General features: G+C 48.1%; 1 protein-coding gene across 14 annotated transcripts in view; it reads left to right on the top strand.

Moving 5' to 3' along the window:
* The window catches only part of LOC142576305 (uncharacterized), a 109,400-nt gene that overhangs the window by 40,190 nt on the left and 49,060 nt on the right, over positions 1-20,150 (top strand). For all 14 annotated transcript variants that reach the window (XM_075686370.1, XM_075686374.1, XM_075686377.1 and 11 more), the window contains 3 exons: positions 9,531-9,648; positions 15,623-15,715; positions 19,476-19,640. In XM_075686370.1, the coding sequence (XP_075542485.1) occupies positions 9,588-9,648; positions 15,623-15,715; positions 19,476-19,640 (319 nt within the window). In that variant the 5' untranslated portion in view covers positions 9,531-9,587. The remainder of the gene's footprint in view (positions 1-9,530; positions 9,649-15,622; positions 15,716-19,475; positions 19,641-20,150) is intronic.

Genomic DNA, 20,150 nt, shown 5'->3' with positions numbered 1-20,150 from the left:
AACGTTCCCATGTTGCTCCTCGCGCTCGTACCACTACTCGCGTGTTGAACATCGTCTCCTTCCACAGCTGGCTCCGATGCCTCTCATCATGCAACGTTCCCATGTTGCTCCTCGCACTCGTACCACTACTCGCGTGTTGAACATCGTCTCCTTCCACAGCTGGCTCCGATGCCTCTCGTCATGCAACGTTCCCATGTTGCTCCTCGCGCTCGTACCACTACTCGCGTGTTGAACATCGTCTCCTTCCACAGCTGGCTCCGATGCCTCTCGTCATGCAACGTTCCCATGTTGCTCCTCGCACTCGTACCACTACTCGCGTGTTGAACATCGTCTCCTTCCACAGCTGGCTCCGATGCCTCTCATCATGCAACGTTCCCATGTTGCTCCTCGCGCTCGTACCACTACTCGCGTGTTGAACATCGTCTCCTTCCACAGCTGGCTCCGATGCCTCTCGTCATGCAACGTTCCCATGTTGCTCCTCGCGCTCGTACCACTACTCGCGTGTTGAACATCGTCTCCTTCCACAGCTGGCTCCGATGCCTCTCATCATGCAACGTTCCCATGTTGCTCCTCGCACTCGTACCACTACTCGCGTGTTGAACATCGTCTCCTTCCACAGCTGGCTCCGATGCCTCTCGTCATGCAACGTTCCCATGTTGCTCCTCGCGCTCGTACCACTACTCGCGTGTTGAACATCGTCTCCTTCCACAGCTGGCTCCGATGCCTCTCGTCATGCAATGTTCCCATGTTGCTCCTCGCACTCGTACCACTACTCGCGTGTTGAACATCGTCTCCTTCCACAGCTGGCTCCGATGCCTCTCATCATGCAACGTTCCCATGTTGCTCCTCGCGCTCGTACCACTACTCGCGTGTTGAACATCGTCTCCTTCCACAGCTGGCTCCGATGCCTCTCGTCATGCAACGTTCCCATGTTGCTCCTCGCGCTCGTACCACTACTCGCGTGTTGAACATCGTCTCCTTCCACAGCTGGCTCCGATGCCTCTCATCATGCAACGTTCCCATGTTGCTCCTCGCGCTCGTACCACTACTCGCGTGTTGAACATCGTCTCCTTCCACAGCTGGCTCCGATGCCTCTCGTCATGCAACGTTCCCATGTTGCTCCTCGCGCTCGTACCACTACTCGCGTGTTGAACATCGTCTCCTTCCACAGCTGGCTCCGATGCCTCTCGTCATGCAACGTTCCCATGTTGCTCCTCGCGCTCGTACCACTACTCGCGTGTTGAACATCGTCTCCTTCCACAGCTGGCTCCGATGCCTCTCATCATGCAACGTTCCCATGTTGCTCCTCGCGCTCGTACCACTACTCGCGTGTTGAACATCGTCTCCTTCCACAGCTGGCTCCGATGCCTCTCATCATGCAACGTTCCCATGTTGCTCCTCGCGCTCGTACCACTACTCGCGTGTTGAACATCGTCTCCTTCCACAGCTGGCTCCGATGCCTCTCGTCATGCAACGTTCCCATGTTGCTCCTCGCGCTCGTACCACTACTCGCGTGTTGAACATCGTCTCCTTCCACAGCTGGCTCCGATGCCTCTCGTCATGCAACGTTCCCATGTTGCTCCTCGCGCTCGTACCACTACTCGCGTGTTGAACATCGTCTCCTTCCACAGCTGGCTCCGATGCCTCTCATCATGCAACGTTCCCATGTTGCTCCTCGCGCTCGTACCACTACTCGCGTGTTGAACATCGTCTCCTTCCACAGCTGGCTCCGATGCCTCTCATCATGCAACGTTCCCATGTTGCTCCTCGCGCTCGTACCACTACTCGCGTGTTGAACATCGTCTCCTTCCACAGCTGGCTCCGATGCCTCTCGTCATGCAACGTTCCCATGTTGCTCCTCGCGCTCGTACCACTACTCGCGTGTTGAACATCGTCTCCTTCCACAGCTGGCTCCGATGCCTCTCATCATGCAACGTTCCCATGTTGCTCCTCGCGCTCGTACCACTACTCGCGTGTTGAACATCGTCTCCTTCCACAGCTGGCTCCGATGCCTCTCGTCATGCAACGTTCCCATGTTGCTCCTCGCGCTCGTACCACTACTCGCGTGTTGAACATCGTCTCCTTCCACAGCTGGCTCCGATGCCTCTCGTCATGCAACGTTCCCATGTTGCTCCTCGCGCTCGTACCACTACTCGCGTGTTGAACATCGTCTCCTTCCACAGCTGGCTCCGATGCCTCTCATCATGCAACGTTCCCATGTTGCTCCTCGCGCTCGTGCCACTGCTCACACGCTTGTCGTCTACTTCCCCACCTGGCTCCGCCGCCACTCATCATACGAACAAAGGCAAAGTTAGTAAAGACATAAATAATTCAAGCACTCGAACACACGACCTTCGGTCGTAGTCGAACTCTGGAGCTGATGTGGGAGTCGAACTCACGACCTTTGGTCTTAAGGCGAAATAAGGTACAGGTAATTAACATCGCGTTAATTAAGGCACTCGAACCCATGACCATTAGTAGGAGTGGCAGTCTCGAACTTTAGTGTTAATTAGAGCGATGTCAATTAAGGCCAAAATAATTAAGGTAGCACAACCTAAGGCACTCGAACCCGCGACCTTTGGTGGGAGAAAACAAGTAGTAATAAGTAACAGCACATTCGAATGAGAATGTCAACTAATTTAATCAATGTGACTGTAATTTTTTAGTCTTTCTGGTGGTGTTCGGAACTGAACACAAATCAGATTGATTCCGACAATATTGTCTGAACAGATATTCACAAACGCGCCATGTAGGGACTTCGCTTCAGCGGTGCTAGATGACTTACCGTGTCAGAGGCAAGCGTGAGAAAAGCCCTAATGCTTACAAGCTTCCTACATGACGCGTTTTGGTGTTTGCTGTACAGTGTGTCGATATATTGCTTCACTGCTGATGTAAGTCACTTTGATCGTGATATGTACCCTGTTGATTTTTACAGTGCAAGCTGTTATAGGCTCATTCCATTAGCCGTTTAGGTTATAAATGGTGTCCGCCGCCGCCGCTGGTGCCCGTGGCAGCTATCGCCGGGAATGAGGTAAAAGATACTCAGTTACCGCCGGGATCGAGCTACGGCCCGCTAGGAGTCAGCTAACCTAACAATGAGATACGCCAGTGCTTATTAGCATGCGGCGGAAAAATGCCCTATAATGGCATCCTAGCGCACGAGGACATACCGTATGTGGCATGTGTGCCGAGTAGCGTCGATACGTGCACATTTTGCGTTGCAGATGCATATTATTACACCAGATAGAACGCCATAAGGCAGATGCACTGGTAGCAGTACAAGGCAGTTAAAGAAAGTTTAGGGGTAGAAAAAGAAGTTTAAGGATATGTGTACAAGAATGCTAGAAAAAAGTATATATTGGGTACCCCAATCCATTAAGCTGGCTAGGGGACTATGTCCGCCGCGTTTGAAAGAGGATGCCAATAAAGCATCATCATTACTATCATTTGTATGGTACCGTGTCACTTCTCGAATGAAGCTGGCTAGGGGACTATGTCACCGCCGCGTTTCAAAGAGGATGTCAATAAATTATTATCATTAGCATCATATCGTGCCGCTTGCTTTGCGATGCCAGATGAGCGTCGCATTATACGCATCGCGTCGCGATTATACGCACCGCGTCGCGATTATACGCGCGTCCTTTGCATTGCAGTTGCAAGGTATTATACCAGTTGACAGGCCATGTAGCATTTGCACAGGTAGCGGTACAAGGCAGATGGAGATTTCTTGAGGGGAAAAAGAGGATTAGGAAGGCGTATAAATCTTGATGTAACGAAAAACATGCATGGCATACCTGATCAATTCATGTAGGCTAGGTGGCTGTTTGGCACCGTCCAGTTTCGTAGGGAATCCCATTAAGTCATCACCATCATCATTGGCATCCTATCGTGTCATTGGACACGCCACGTGATAAGTTCGGCGCGTAGCGCCGATACGTACAAACTTTGCATTGGAGTTTCGCTATATTGCACCAGGTATCCCGAGATCTAGCAGTTGCATATAACACTTGCATGCTGCACGTAACTAGGCTTGGTTAATTCAAGCTGGCTAGGTGACTATTTTTCACCACCCCATTTCGAAGGGGATGCCATAAAAGCATCATTATCATTATTGTGGACAGCAACGTCCCGTGCCACAGGTCAAGGGATGTGGAATGAACGTCACGTAGTCTTGTTACCTGTGTTTGCTCTTTGGTGCACGTTATCGCGTCTCCTCACAAAGTACGAACTACTGCTGAAGAAGCGAATCGTAGAGCTACGCGCGCGACTGCAAGCAAGCAACATCGGCCTCAGCAGAACGCTGAGCAGAGATCAGGAGAAGCACCCGCAGCAGAAGCTGCAGCTCGCCGTCAACTTCGGCCTAACAGTTCGGATTGTTCTCGTGAAAAGCACGCGAAGAGGCTTCGCCGCAATAAACCCTGTTGTGCGTGATGGCGAAAATGGAACTCCTGTGGAGCCGCTACTCCCGCTTACGCTGTGTCTGTGCTGAGTGTGCGGTGCAGGCCTGTGATTTTTTTATAACAAGCATAAAATGCAAATTATTTTTTGGGTTTTACATACCGAACCGTGGTTTGATTATGAAGCATGCCGTAGTGGGCCACCTACGTATCAATTTTGACAATCCGCTCTTTTGTTAATGCAGTCAATGAATGGCACACCAGCGTTTTGGCAGAAAACATTGAATCAATTTCTCAAACTATGTCCACGTGTCAATTGCTCATCCAAGAATTACCAGGAAGAAAAGCTAGATTTTTATAATTGTTGACGGAGAGCGGCACGTCGAATATCTGCCCAGACACACACCCCTCAGACAGTGTAGTGGTCGCCTTAAGAATTCCTTAGTGCATTATTGTAAAATGAAGCCAGATTAGATATGGAGAGTGTTCAATTTGTGCACAGCGTCAAGTCGGTGATTTTTTCTGTGCATTTACTGGACGGAACTTGTACATTAATGTTGCGTATCCATATGCGTTCACCTTGCCTCAGAGGAACATACCGGTTCAAGAATGACCATAACTCATATTGAAATAACACCTTATAACATCTGCTTGCTTTTTGTACCAGTGTATTGGTAATAATATCAATACCAATACTGCAACGACTCGACTACGTAACGAACGTCAGTATCACACGGCCCTCAAAACAATGACGCCAAGTTATTCTAGCTCTCGCTCTGATAACGACAAGAATTTCGAAGGCTCAGGATGCAGCGTGCCTGATAGAGAAACGAACATAGCCACGAGCAGAGAGAGAAAGTGACTGTGAAGAGGAAGAGGTGCTATGTTCTACAAAAATTTGGAGGACGCTTAATCTACGCCTTTAAAACTGGAACGCGATAGGATTCAAAGATCCCTGACTGCTTCTCACGCTTCCCGGCAACTGAAGCGTATGTAACCGTAATGTTTACCTGGAAACGCTTGCCGCGAACGCTCTGCACAAAGGCGAGCTTTGTGGTGGAATCACGGCCTGTTGCGTGGGCCACGATGCGGCGCAGGCGAGCGCCAGCTCTACTTAGTGCAAAGAGCCGGGCGCGCCGCAACGTGGCCCCCAAGACATGCATCGCGCCGGCGCGCGCAAAATGGCGGACGCCGCGGCCGGTCTGTGAACGCCGCGGCCGGTTTGTCTGCGTGAAGGGGTTTCTTTGAGTTTTCGCGTAACAGAATTATCTTCTCTCCTGTAGTCAAATTACCATCCGAGAGTTATCAGATCCGTAGGTTGTGTGCAAGCCGTGATTTATCATTTTACTACGTATTTTAGCTTGAGAAATTGCATTAGTTCAGTCAATTGCTTGCGTCATAAGAAAGGCTTTGGTATACGTGGTCAGAAAATCTTTTGTCTATGAGACGTCCGCCGCCAGATTTTCAGCGACATGCGCTTCTTAGCCCGAAGGAATAAAACAACGTACACCGACCAAAAGAAGTACTGTAAAGGAAAAAATCTAAAGGCCGTTTCGGCTTCCCTACGGAAGCCTTGTTCACAATGGTCTTTTAGCTTTGTTCCTTTTGAGTACTTCCTTTGGTCGGTGTCCGTCGTTTTCATGTTTCATCCCGACCAGACGGGCTTCCGTCGAATCATCGACTTCTTAGCGCTAAGGCGTCAAAGGGACACTAAAGGTTACCAGAAAATCAAGTTAAAGTGATAGAGCAATGTTCTAGAACGTCTAAGGCGTCAATATAATCGCGAACAGAGCTTTAGTAACCGAGTGGTCGAAAGTATGGGTGGTCGAAAGGTTTCGTTTTCGCTCGACTCTGCGCCGCGCACGCTTTGGAGTTTCAGTAGTTTCGTTATCGCGTCGTGCTGTGCGGGTTCTGCTGGCTCGCGGAACTTTCATTTGGAACAAGCAGCGAGAATGCCACGTCCATGTGATGTCGTGGGAAGCCCTCGTTGCTTTCCCGCTCCGGAGAGCCGGTGTCGAGGCCGCCGTCGTAGTACACAACGGCGCCGGCAGCGCGAGCCCTCAGCAGCAGGTCGCGCTCGTCAGTGCTCAAATCGCTGAAGTTGAGCCCAGCATCGCGAGCCAATCTGTCGTTATCAGGGTCCATTGCGACGAGCGTCGAAGTTTGCGTCATAGAATAAAGTACCAGGCTATGGTGGCGCGTTTCTCCTTCCGCTAGCCACCATACTCCCGCTTTCGCTCTGCTGTCGGCTCTGTCTTGGCTCTGTTTCTGGCCGCGCGTTTGCGTTTCGCACAGAAAAGTCGTAGCGCCGTCTACGGACGCCGTTCTACTCACCGATGGCGCAACGTCACTATGAGACCATGATGTCAGTACTCCTCGATCGGAGGGCGGGCGATTTGAACTGCGCTAGAGGTACGCGGACGCTTCAGAACGCATGTTCTCTTAAAATAAGTCTCTCCTTGGCACGAAACAAGCGTTTCGAGGTTTCTGGGATGGTATTTCAACAGTCCACGTTCACTTAATAGTAACCTTTAGTGTCCCATTACTACTTTCGAGAGCACTAGTAAGCGCTTTGCTGAACAGGAGTGGGGGTAGAAAGAAGAAAGAGCACTGAGACGATCGTGGTGTGCACAGAGCCCTTTGCTGCCAGCGGTTGCCAGGTGGCGCATTCACAAGTTACACGACAACCCTGTGTCCTCCACGAACGTGAGAAGGTGCCTGAAGGCGGAGCTGTGGTGCCAATCAAGGATGGGCCGGGGAACTACAGTTGTAATGCCGCAGCATTGGGGTCTGTGTGCGTGCGGGCGTATGTTTATGAACGAGCCTTCTACCCCTCCCCTACATTTGAGGAGCGTCACTCGTCCCAGTTCGTCCGAACAGGCCCTGTACACGTGCTTCTGTAACTTTCACGACGACTCCTTCCGTCTCCTGGGCTAGAGTTTTCCCAGCGAGCATAAATAGAGAGCGGGCATCGTGAGCTTCAGCATTTGTGCCTTCACTCTTCATTACAAGCTGATTGTCGCGCTCACCGTGACTTACATAGTGATGTAAATAAAAATGGAATTCATTACGTCGCCTCAGCTTTCTCTGGGTCTTGTCCGCGTACCGAGCTGGTCAAGCACCAGATTGCTGGGCCAGTGCTACAAGATTGGCTCGAGGGCCCCTGTGCACCAGTGGTACTAGCGTCTCGGTGGTTTATGCCGGATTATTGGCGAAAGGGTACAGCGAACGCGTGACATTTTTCTGCCGAGCTTTACTACACTTTTGTTGAAATGTGGATAACAAAAAATAATTTTATATGTGTCGTTGTTGCGAAGCTGGGTTACGTACTAAAGCAGTAGTTGTGTGCAGTCCAGAAAGAAGCAGTAAAATGAGCCACGCATTTGGAATATTCGCGCAAACCACTGTATTCGGAGCTCGCGCAGTAATTGTGCATGGCAATCACACATTCCCAAAACCAGAGTATGTAGAAGCTATTCTTACTTTCCAAGCCAATGGTGATGACATGGCGGAATGTTTTGATATTAGTCGGGAAAAGAGACGGCATGAATCAGGTAGAAGGGTTTCAGGAGTACGCGAGAAAATGAAGTGCTCCATTTATTTGTCTGGAGTACATGGAATACGTAGGTAGGAAAATTGAAACTGTACACGGTCGCACTCAAGATGGTGAAAGGAAGAAATTCAATGGGTGAAGGCAATGATATACATAGGAGTAGCTGAGCCGTACCACACAAGTGAAAGAGCAGACAACAGAGATGCAGAGAAGTGAGACTGATATAGAAAATGAAATTTGCCCTGAACGACGGCCACTCAAAAACGACGGGAAAAAAATATCATACCGTACGGAAAACGAACTGGATGCTATACGTGCGAGATTAATCGAAGGACAAGAGCCGAAAAGCTAAAAAAAATAATGCAAATCGCCGAAATTAGCGACAGAATAAAATGCAGGTTCTTTAAAAAGAAAACAGATAAAACTTTTACACAAGGTTATAATTACCAATTACAACATCGTTAGTATCCTCCACGTGAACAATGCAAGTCAATAAATACTTTCATGCGTGGCTACGAGATTATGATACAATGGACAACTAAAGGAGTATTTTAATAGGCGGGCGGATGGACAATACAACTTTTTTAACACAAATAAATGTAAATATAGCCAAAGGAACCCAACTTTTATATATAGCTCTCATAGGTAAAACCTTTTCTATATATGTTGTCAACTCATTGCATCATAGGTTTGACGCTCTTTGGCCAGAACTGTCTCTTGTGCCATAACACTCCAGTCATCATATACAGCTTTCATATATATTATTGATGCATACAACAAAGACCAGACAGAAGTCTCTGGCCAAATTTTGTAGAGAAGGCCTCAGGGTAGCCAACATCATTCTACCAAAAGAGACATACGCAAACAATACAGTACAGATAGCATGGAAAGGACAAGCATGAGGAGAAACAGCTCACATTATGAAAGAGATGAAATTATGAAAAGTATGAAAAACATCTTTTTATGTGTTGAAGCGCAAAAGTAACTGGAACGCCAATGCATTTCTCCGAAAAGTTCGGAAATTAATATCGTAACTGGTGTCATCCTAATAATTCGTTTCAAGTGCATCCGCTTTACGAACTCCACGCGTAGAATTTTAAATTGCAATATTGGCCATAAGGAAATTAGTTAACACCTCATTACTGAATTTTTATTAAAAAGTCGATTATGCACTTAAATTGTTGTGCTAGTAATGTCCGTCTCTTTGAGTAGACCAGCCCATGAAGTCAAATGTGCTACCTGCCACAGTTAACCTTCAAAAAATTTTGAAAGTGGTCACTGTTCTCTCTCTCTCTCTCTCTCTCTCTCTCTCTATATATATATATATATATATATATATATATATATATATATATATATATATATATATATATATATATATATATATATATATATATATATATATATATATATATTACAATTTTTACGCACCTTATAAAAATCAGCTCTTCTCGTATTCAAATTCTGACAGGTTATAGACTTGTTTATCTTATAATATTTAGATAAATATAGTCTGTATAGTCTATAAGCAGAATCAAGTAACTTATATTTAGCTTATACACTTGTTCTTTCTTATGCAGAAAAACGTTGTGCCACGGGGCTTTTGGTATATAGTGCTCACGTAGGAACCACCAGCCATGTACTTAACGTTCGCTGCTGTTTATATTATGATATCGTTTCCTTCATCCTATGCTCAAGGTAAGTTCCCTCACGGGCTTTCTCTCTGCTGTTCAAGCAATAAAATAATGGTATTGATTTTCATCAGCTGGGCAAAGTGAATATTATTGTTGCGTACTGATAATTTCATTTATTTTCATCGTCATACTTGGAGTTCAAGAAACATCCCCTAGAGAGCTATCTTAATTTTCATAAAAAAAGTATTGGACAACAAACTATTTGACAAGAATAGTGTCTCGTAGGAATATATTGTTATGTACAAAAATTGTGTATTTCTAGACTACAGGAAGCCTCCTCTTTACACATAGATAAGCGTTGTAAAAGTGCTGTATTTTAAGGCGAATAACATTTTACGGCTCTTTCGGCCGTGTTCGTGGAAGGCCGTTGGTACAACGGTGGTGAGTCTTGGAGGAGAGAGGGCGAGGAAACGCGCCGAAGGGGAGGGCGCGTACTCTCGGGCAGCCGAGTAGCGAGGAAGTGCGGGACGCGGGCGGGTACGTTGTGCGCGGCATATTGCCTAAGCGAGTGGTGGGGAGGGGCGGAAAGAAGGGGCAGCGCACTGCCGCTCGGTAGCTCGCCGACTTGTTCGGCGTGGTAAGGTGAGGGAAATGGCGCGTGATCTCGTGCAAGCGAGTGGCCGGGAGGCGTATTTACAATAGTAGGTACAACGGGGAGTGGCACTTGCGCAACGCCGGACGTTTGCGCGCATGCGCGAGTAAGAGCGGGTGCGAGAGAGTAAATGTGGTGACTTATGCTTCTTGCATATATGACTCTGCCTAGGCACTACGGAGGTGTTTCTTAGCGCGTGTTGTATGCGTTTGTCCCTAGGCGTGCCGACAGGAGTCGCAGGGCGCTGTAGTGCTGAACTTAGCGTCGCAAGTTGGCGGCTGGACGTAACTATATTTATTCAATAGTCTTTTGTACTAATTGATACAATGTGTCATTATTTCGCATTATTGGCGGCGCCTCCAGGACACCAAAGCGGTAACAGGGGCACCAAAGCTGGAACCCGGACTGGTCCGTGGGTTGCGGCTCGCCGAGGCCTACTCGTGCCAGGGAGTGTTCGTATAAAAAATTGGCTGTCCGCGACAGAGTACAGCCGTTCTTATACACCTCTTCGGCCTCCGCGGCCCCAACCCACAGGCCGACCTGCTTCCAGCTTTTATCCACTCGCTATCCCTTGGGTGCCTAGGAGATACTGCGCCGCCTGCTTTATTATAACCTCAGCTGCTCTCCTGAGGCCTCCGTTTGCCGGTTACATGTGCCCTCCTGGAGCAGTGCTTGTAAAAAACGCAATCTATCGTCGCGACGAAAAAAGCGACCCGCTACTTATACAACGCCAGCCAGACCCTTGCCACTTCACACACAGCGATCGCCAAATGGGGCGTCGGTGCCCGCTATGTCACCGTGCGGGCAGATAGCCGTGCAGCGTGAACAAACTCGACCTCACGCCACAATGCCGGCATGTATAAGGTCAAACGCATACAACATTCTCTAAGAAACCTCTCCCGGAGCGCCTAGGCAGTCACATATTGAAGGAGCAAAGGGCCCCAGATTTTCTCTCACACCCGCTCTCACTCGCGCACCCGCAGAAACGTCGAGCGTCTCGAGAAAGGCCATAAATATGCGGTCGGGAGGAACCATGGTGAGAAGGAGGGGATCCTGTCGCTCGATTGTTACCCATATAACCCGTCAAATCAGACCTCGTCGCTTCTTATGCTAACACTGTTCACATGAAAATAAAATGGTTTATTCAAAACACCGACGTCAAATCGGGACTATAGAGGATTTTCTTTATTTTTTTGGATTAGATTCCTTGATTTCTGAGGTCAGACGGGCCAACGGTGTATAAACGGGCTAAGCGTACGCGCTAGGCTTAACCTTCGGCGGAAGGAGATGATCTCGGCGCGGGTACCTGGTGAATACTAAAATGTCTGTATTGGAGCCTCAGAACCCTTTTACTGTTATTTTTTCGCACACTACGAAATATGGCAGCCCAGGAATTCCCTCAGCTTTGCTATAAGTGCGATAATATCCACCAGCGACAGACTTCGTCGGGTCCGTTCGAGCGCGTTCGAAAGACTTCTGGGTCTTAATTGTGTCGGTTCCTGCGACAACTCGCAGTCAACGGTTGCGTCATCGTTCATAAACAAATATAAACTCATTACAGGAACACGTCAGGGACACTGACATAATTAAAGAGAGCGGTGAACGTGGACAAAATATAAACATGCACTGCTGATGAGCAATGAGCTCTAAAACCGTGTGCACACTCCATTCGCGTTGAAAGCCAAAAGAATTGTGTACTTACTACACCAGCAATATAGGCGTCTGCGTGAAAGCAACTAATTCAGATCGTTATTATAACTTCACATCAATTTAGCTAAAGCGCTTCGACATCAAAGAAACAAGCAAAAACGTCGAAGTTCTTCTCTTTCCTGCAAAAAAGTTGTCATCAAGATGAATATACTGCAAGCATACAAGCATCGTTGCTGCCATAGGCATCCCTATCTGCAATCTATCGGCGCATAGCTGCCTCCTCTTTGCTTCGGTTGCATTGAGGACAGGATTGAATAATGCGTCACGTCTGTTTCACCTCGTGATTGTCCCCGGAAGATCAACGGCTTGAAGTCACGCTGCAGAGCTTTCGGGATTCAAAATTTGCACCTCTGCTCACACGACATCATGAGAGAGCTTGGCAAGCGACCCATCTACACAGCAGGCATGGTGGTTTCGCAATTCGCTGGCACGGATGCCGGATCGAGTGCTCCGCGGCCCGGGCGCAGTGCGGCGCCCGTTTCGTGAAAGTAGCGAATAGCTCTTGCTCTGGCGCCTCTTATTCGTGGCTGGGGACCATCAGCCTGTTGCTTGGTCAGAAGAACGGATGGCTGCGAAAAGCAGTCAAAAGAACACAGACATGTTTATCGACAGTGTGACCATTATTATGGACAGAAACATCAGCCGCAATGGATTACGCAGTGCTGAGGTAGTAAGAGCTGCGTGCACTTGTGACTTACTTGAATTAAACAAATAGGCTAATTCGGTATCGCGTCGTTGCAGGGCTTCCACGTGCTTACACGGAGTATATGCTAACTGCCATCAAGCTAAAATATGGATATGTTTAAATAATCACCAGCACTAGCAGCATGGCATGCCAAACCCGAGAGCTTATTTCAGTTAACATGCCGTTCCTGCTTTAAGTTCATTTCGTGGTATCTTGGCTTGCGCGGCCAGTCTGTCTTGTGTAAAGCCCCTCAATTTTCCAAAGTTAGAGCCATTCTTAGTTCTTTCCGCCACCCCGCTCTCCTCGACGTTGCCTCCTCCACGCCTCCTGTCGCCCCAGCCTCCTCCGCCCCTCCATTGGCCAATCTGTATCACGTAGAAGCACGCGACGCGCTTTTGTATATTTCTCTTTCTTTCCAGCGCGCTCCGACCGCCATTGCGAGCCCAGTGCTAAAAAGTACGCGCAGACGGATTGATCGTGGGATCGAATCACGGAAGCTTCGGCCGAATTACGATGGGGACGATATGCAAAAACGCCGGTGTCCCGTGCACTGGTGTGGTGGGACGTTAAAGGACCCCAGCTGGTCAAAATTATTCCGGAGTCCCCCGTTACGGCTTGTCTTATAATGAGATCGTGATTTTCGCACATAAAGCCCAAGAATGAAGTTTTCTTTCTCTGTCTTGTGTGCTTTGATTCTTCAAGTGAATGCAGCGCTGCTTCACTGCGAAAACTTACAAGGCAAAATAATGCGGACGTATGTAGTATACAGATATAAATTTAGCGCTTCAAAAGAATTGTTACTGGTGCTAATGAGGCGGGGGATAATTATTTTACGATTAACCAGTTGTCCGTCAGGTTTGTTCTTGCTATCGAATTCCGACCACTTACAATGTAATAAATAAGTTAAAAAATATTTCATGTGCGGGTACATTGTTCAAATTATCAATACTGCTTACGCGTGAAAAGGTTGCTCATGGCTCCCACAACCTGTACGTGACGGTCGTGACCTACGCACGTCTGTAAAAGGCGCGGAGCAGAAGCGGCCATGTTGCTAAGCATTGCTGGCTCCAGACAGTTGGAATCTCTCACGCGCCGGCCGATCAAAAGGAAGGAAAGAAGAAACTTTATTTTCAAAAAAGAAAAGTAGCCGAGCGTGGTTGGGCCCTTAGTCCAGGACTCCACTGGCGCGAGCGGCTCGCTGGGCTTGGTCCAGGCGAGCGCTCTCCTTTGCCTCGTCCGCAAGCCATGCTTCGCACTGCCTATTTAACATAAGTGGATGTGCAGTTATGTATGGGCTAGCAATATGTGAAGGCCGTTTCAGGCACTCTCATGTGATATGTTGTATTGTGGACAAAAAGTATCCTTCAGGTGCGTATATGAACCTACGAAACCACGTACACATACGTTCACGCAGTCAAAACCTGAAACTGAGATAATTACGCACGTGTTTGAGCGCACCATGTGCATGCGTCGTGTTTCAGCAACACGAACTCTCAAAGTGCGGGCGGTTTACGCCTTAAATAGTGGTCCTTTTCTCTATATTCTTGCGCAATACCAACACGACATTATTAAGGCCAGTTACCTACTGACCAAGCACGATCTCGCTTTAAAAACTTCTCCGCCGGGCTCGATGAACTTTACCGCAGATTTACTCCTGTAGCGCCTTAGCCGTCGTTTGCTACGGCAGGGTGAGCGTAGGAGGCGCCGCTGTCCAGGCAGCGCCGAGCGCAAGAGTGGAGCGGAGGAGGGGGGAAGTGGTTGGCGATACTTTTGGAGATTCGGTGGTTTTAGTCTCCTGCGGCACGTCGCAAATTGAGCGAAGCGTTGCAAAACAAATAAAACACAAACACAACATTAGCGGCGAACCGAGCCGGCGATAGTCTAAAATTTGATCTGCGGGTCAAGCTCGTCGGCTTTTATACGTGACTCTTCGAAAGGTTCCAATGTTATCGTTGGTGCCCGCGTGGCTTCAAGAAAGTACTACACAATTCGCGTCGGGCATACACTCAGATTACAAATACTGTAGGTCTATTCAATTCAGCCAAGTTTCTCTGCACCTTCTGCACCTATTCACGGGGCGCTGCACCTAGGCCTTCGATTCCCCGAGGTGCAGCGGTGCATCCTGCACCCCCGTGCACGATTGAACGGGGTGCAAGGCAAGGTGCCGCCGCGGTGCAGTGCACCTTTGAACCTTACAGCGAGTGGGTGCAGCCCGGCACACCACAACTGGCACCCCCTGCACCTTTTCGTTTGGGGTGCCGTGCACCTTTTTCTGAATCGAACAAATATGGCGCCATCTCGTAATCTCGTGCAGCTTTCACTGTAGCCATGTCTTCCACTTTTTTCCTCGCACTCTCTCCTTTCATCTCTTGCTGCGCTCAGCGTTCGCTTTGATTTTTCGCTGTGCTCGTTTGCTCGGTTACGCCGAGTTACGGCGCCGATGCACGCTTACACTCGCCGCAGGAGCGGGCGCCTAGGAGCGGCGCTCTAAAATGATGCCAGAAGGCGCTCAATCACGGCGTGGTCACTTGTTCGCAGATGGCAGCCTCTCTCCAGTGGCGCTGCAAATGGCCTCTAGCCGTCCTGCACTCCCGTTTGAATATCTTGCCTGTGTTCTTAAGACCCGCCGTGGTTGCTCAGTGGCTATGGTGTTGGGCTGCTGAGCACGAGGTCGCGGGATCGAATCCCGGCCACGGCGGCCGCATTTCGATGGGGGCGAAATGTGAAAACACCCGCGTACTTCGATTTACGTGCACGTTAAAGAACCCCAGGTGGTCAAAATTTCCGGAGTCCCCGCACTACGGCGTGCCTCTTAATCAGAAGGTGGGTTTGGCACGTACAACCCATGAATAATTAATTAAATTACATGGTTTCTACAGATTAGTTCCTTCTTTACCGAGAGAAAAGCATTGCCATTTACTTCACTGTTTGCCCTTGATTCATCATAACTACCTAGCGCATTTATTTACCCGAGCGAACAATTTATTGCAGGATGTTCGCAAACATGCTATAAGGAGTGGTGCCCTGCGATTAAAAATCCGAATATGAATCCGTGGATACTTCTCTCTACAGGTGACCCCGAAGGTGAGCTATTAATTCGGCAGTCGGCTTCGCTAATTACCCAACTGCAGGTGAAAAAAATAAAAAACAGCAGTGTATGTGTGGCATAAACTTTTGCAGGTTCACAGATTGTGCATCATGAAATGTGCGACATCACGCTTAAGACTTTACAAATTACGGCACAACTCATTTACGATGACTACCGACGCTGATGCAAATAGCAATCAAGCAATGTAGCAAGATTGTATTCCTGAAGTCACGCTTATTTGACACTTGCAGTGGTAAACGTGATATTTCGGTGCTTCTGTATACGCCCCTAATCCAATATCGTCTAGGCCACTTTGTTGTGGTACTCTCTTTCCAAGGTCATATGTGAGCATGGCGGTATGACGTTGACTGTACGACACTTACGCAGTTGGGACGGAGTGCCTAAAAAGTAAAGATAATTATGGTACGAAGTAGGCGCATAACGACGGTGGCATGACGAGAATGAGCAGTCGATTCCTAAGTTACGACGATGGCATAACGAAGACAACGTGACGGCGACAAGAGGACCATGAGGTGATGAGGACTGTATGACGACGATAGCTTGTCGACAGCACTATGACGACACGCCAATGAAGATGTGTTAATGATGACAATGGAAAGACCAATACGTAATGACATCGACTATATGATAGCGGATGAATGATACTTTGTGTGTCACTACGACGCAGAGAATACGCTGGCGTGACAACGGTAGCAGAATCACGAATGATGGACGGCTGCATGACTGCAATCGAATACGAACAAAGAATTATGTCGGTGGATCGACCAACCTGGTATGACAACGACGTCATCATAACGACAATTGATGACAATACTGAAGTGATGACCATGGAACGACGAAAACGGTATGACGACGACATGACGAGTGACAGTCAGTTACAATGATAAGGATGAAAGTTACAGTGACCACAATGCTGAGTTACAGACCTCTGTGGTATGACGATGCAGTGACAGTGTATGAAAACGCCGGTATTATGACGATTGAGTAACGAGAGCATGAGAACAATAAAATGACGAACAAACAATGGTGCCGATAGATCGACGAAGTTGGTATGACGACGACGACATTACAATGGCATGATGTTACTGATAGGATGAAGATGGTGAAACTACAAGGTCACGATGATGGCAGGACGAAAAGGGTATGACGACGAAGGCATGACGACAGTCGGGTGTCGAGGTTATAATGACGACGATAGAACGACCGCAATGACACTTCGATGATGGCACAACCCACGCATGAAGACGACTACATGACGACAACGCAGTGACGACAATGACATCACAACGCCGTGACGACGAGTGTATTAGGACAATGGCGTGGCGATGGCTGTATCACAAGAACTCTATGACGACGATGCGGGGATGAGCCGGATGACGAAGTTGTAGTGACGACAATAACGCGACGAAGACGGTCAACCAATAAGTGCACGATTCGGACTGTCTCACGATGACATGACAAGGGCGGCATGACCATGATTGAATGACGACATCACTATTACAATGCAATAGCGAAGAAAGATTGACGTCCATGGAACAACGAAGGCGGTATGACAACAATGGCATGACGACAGTGGGACGACAGTGCTAAAGTTGTGATAATGATGAAGCGACAGCGCGACGACGACGGCATGAATAACGACAATTGAACGATCACGACGTCATTACTATAGCAGCGTCATATCAATGCACAATGACTTTGTGACGAGGATGGCCTGACGAAGACGGCACGGTGAGTATCAATTGGGAAAGCTCCGATGACGACTGTGCAACGAGCACGACGGCATGAAGACCACGAGCCAATTTTCTTTTATTACATGGCACTTCGGAGATTTAGTTGGCGTCGGCGAATCCTTTCCATATACGTATAACAAAAAAATAGTTACCTTAAATGCATTTAAAATAAAAGTCAACGCCAAATCATAATAACACAAAGTCCAGTCACATAAGTACATTAATTCCTCACTAAAACTCAAAGTCAACTCAGAAACACAACAACACAATGTCCAGTCACATAGGTACATTAATGTAAACATGAAAGTCCCATACTTAGTGCTCCAAGCTATTAAACAGCTTGGGTCACTAGGCGGGGGTAAAAGACGTGACGACGACGGCTTGACGAGAGTAAGATCACCAATCTGCAATGACAATATAGCGACCATAACGGCATTATTTAGGGCTATATTTTGTGAACAATGCCAAGTTTCGGCTGCAATTGAGGTTCGTAAGCGCTAGAGAAACAATGAAAGTGTAGGACGATGTGACTGCGTCCAATGTGCGACGGCTGAGGACTTCAACCCAGCCAGCGACGAGACAGCATTCTGTAGGATGTTCGCGACTCGAGCCACGCAAGACGCGTGGCGCTGATGATGCCCGATGAAAGGGATGCGCAATAACGAAGAGGGCGCTATAATATTGTGCGATAATGATGAAGATTTCGAAATATTACGTCCAAAAGATGACGATTGGAGGGCATATATCTGTATAGGTGCAGAGAAAAGTGTACATGGCCGGTGCACCTTGCCAACACGAAGGGAACAGTGGATGTGTAATATATCTCGGGCAGGCCGCTCTGTGTACCGCTTAGCCTCCAGAGGACGGGACGTATTCTCGAATGAAGCAGTGTCACCGTACGTTAAAACATCGCTGGAGGGACCTGCGGCAGGAAGTAGCACTGGCCAAAACGAACACCAATATCTCGAGGAGTTTGCTTCGAAGCTGGCGGCAACAGACAAGGCGGTCGGCGCATCCCGGTCGTAGAGGGGCGCTTGTCCTCGAGGGACCGCGGATGTGGTCAGAAACTGAATGAACAATGGATGAAATATCACCAACTAAATTTATTTCTTTCACCTGCGATAATTATGGGCACAACTTTTCAGCTACACAGGCACTGCCGTCCCTGAACCTCCAACCACTCTTGTATTATCACATTTAATTTCTAATGTTTCTTCATGTCATCATTAACTCAGTCTCTGGCTGTGGTGAGTGCTGCTATTTCGCGCTTTCCAATGAGAGTTCGTAGTTAGGTGTGCTTGGAGTGCCGCTTCCCACCGTTGCGGCGATAGTTGCTGGTGGTAGTAGACGTTTCAAATCTGAAGTCTTGTTGGCCGCTCTGGATGCAGGTAAAGTGGAGGTGGGCGATATACGGTGTGCAAAACAATCATTGCATTGCTCGACATGACGGCATGTGGATAGCGGCGATTCATCGCTCTGAAGAAAACGAGTAACGGCGCGCTACAATGGGACGTGACTGAGACAGACGAAGCGCTGAGACGCTCACACGTCCATTTATCCAGCGCTGTTACCCGTTTTCTTCCGACATCTACCGACCAGGCCAAGTCAACATGTTATTCTTCGTCGGCCGTTTCGCTACTGGAGTCCTTCGAACAGGAATCTCCGTGCCATTCAAAGTAGGAAATACCAAAAAGATCGGCGAAAACGGGCCGAAACAACTCATTCCAGGATCTGAAGATGGATCGCGAACCTGGAAAACATCCAGTTTTTTGTGCACATAACAAACGGGTAAGAAATGTAACCAATATGGCCTAAAGCGTGGTGACTGGCCACCGCAATGACCTTGATCGAAACGTTTCTTCTGCTCGATATTGGTAAGCTTACGGGAAACCTAGCAATCAACCACTTCTTCGTTGAAGTTGATTGCACAGTAGAAGTATATTTCTGGCATGAGATGTGGGGTGACAGATGGCCTCTTGTCAATGACGGATTCTACTTTCAGCCGAAGAAAACTCGTGTGCAAAGCTTTGGTGCCCAAAATTGAGAGATCCATGCTACAACAAATTTATTTGTAGTGGTGGGCATGATCCTGAACTTCAGATCAAAAGCACACAAGTTCAACAAAATGAGGAACCTAAAGAAGCCACCACGATTAAGGCACCTACAGGTAAGGCGTTACCGGTGCTCTCTTGCAGAAGTTTGCTCCTTTTCAAGCATGCGGGAAATATAGGCTCGAGGCGGAAGTCGAATACATATGATAGACATGCGCAAAATACACGCACCACATAATGCAGCGGTCTGCTGCAATTTATTTTTTATTCTCACAATGAATTGCTTGTAAATGACTGCTGCAGCACGGAATGGCGGTTGGGTGATGGTCAAGGTCTGCACTTTACCTTCAATATTAAATTTGAAGAACATTAATAGAAGACGGCTAGGGCATTACGATAGTCCGGTAGCGTTTCGAGCAGTCCTTCCAATTTTTCGTTCGTTATTGCCTTTCTGTTAGAAGTGTCAAAAGGTAAAAAGTGTACTTTAGTGAAGTGTCGGAAGCCAGGCACAAGGTATATATTGTTACGTGTAGAAAGACACAGACGAAACAGGCTATTTACAGGCTATTTACACTGGAGCCAGACAGCCAGGGCGACTCTCGCTCGTGCCAAGGGCACAGATCCCC

The sequence above is a fragment of the Dermacentor variabilis genome, chromosome 3, assembly GCF_050947875.1.
Source record: "Dermacentor variabilis isolate Ectoservices chromosome 3, ASM5094787v1, whole genome shotgun sequence".
NCBI lineage: Eukaryota > Metazoa > Arthropoda > Arachnida > Ixodida > Ixodidae > Dermacentor > Dermacentor variabilis.
Note: the sequence above shows the minus strand (reverse complement) of the source record. Positions and strands in the feature narration are given on the sequence as shown.